The sequence below is a fragment of the Perkinsus marinus genome (assembly GCF_000006405.1).
Source record: "Perkinsus marinus ATCC 50983 genomic scaffold scf_1104296941884, whole genome shotgun sequence".
NCBI classification, from domain to species: Eukaryota; Perkinsozoa; order Perkinsida; family Perkinsidae; genus Perkinsus; species Perkinsus marinus.
The window spans coordinates 1-984 of NW_003212319.1; the positions used below are offsets into that span (position 1 = coordinate 1).

Here is a 984-nt window from a genome sequence, read left to right on the forward strand (position 1 = left end):
TCATCTACAGCTCAATAATACTGATAATATCGCTAACTTCACGTAGGCACGATTGCCATAATTACTTCCATAGAATATGATGTTATACGGAACGGCAACCGCAAAAAATCAATTCCAAATGAATCAAAATGTCAACTAGGAGGCCCTTTGCATCTTGTGGGGCCGTTCAGGGTCTCCATCGGCACCATTGGAATCAGTATTGGGCATCGATCCATTTCTCGCTTCACGTCCATTGCCAGTGTCCACACCAGCTGCGGCGGCTGCAGCATTAGCAGCATCGAGCATCCCCGAGGCAGCGAGCATAGCTTGGACCACATCACTTGCAGTATCCGTAGGAGACGGTGGCACAGCGGAAGGTTCCGACGGATGCGCTGATGGGACGACAGCCTCAGCCGACGACCGATCTTCAGGGGCCACGTGGGGGACGGTGGGGCCTTCACCTGATGGCTCGGCAGGGACATTGTTATCTTCGGCCAGAACACCAGCAGCCTGTTGGATGTATTGATTCAACAGGAGGATCTGCTCAGCCGTGCCCGTAGAGTAGTCCGAATGGGGCATCTGAAGAACCCAAATGAGGAGAAGCCCTCCTCCGGGATCTTACCTCAGCCTCAGGAGTTGCACCCTGTTGGGCCGCCTGAGCAGCGAAGAATAGCGGCAGGTTAAAAGGGGGTCCACCCTCAGCAGCCGATGGGAACATCCCAGGAGGTGGTGCCGGAAGCATCATACCACCAGGCGGCATCGATTGTAATGCAAATCTGAGCACACCACTCACAGTCATCAGTGATAGCACATAGGATGATGTACCGAGTGGCTCCCGATACTGATCCCTTCGGCCTTCCTCTAGCCCTCCGGTCCCCAGCTGAACGTTCTCCCGGCATGAGACCGCCAACACATCCCTCCAAGGCCAGCGTTCTCTGATAGTCAACCTTGAGAGCACGACCTCCTCCTCAGCTCTACTGATATATCAACATCATGTGTAGCAGC

At 54.3% G+C, this 984-nt stretch overlaps 1 protein-coding gene across 1 annotated transcript; it reads right to left on the reverse strand.

Moving 5' to 3' along the window:
- Positions 1–135: 135 nt before the first annotated feature.
- Positions 136–739, reverse strand: Pmar_PMAR016794 (hypothetical protein; the record flags this gene model as incomplete). The annotated part of the gene is made up of 2 exons (XM_002781530.1): positions 136–558; positions 602–739. 2 exons carry the CDS (start codon positions 737–739, stop codon positions 136–138), a joined length of 561 nt encoding a protein of 186 aa, XP_002781576.1.
- Between the last annotated feature and the right edge of the window lie 245 nt (positions 740–984).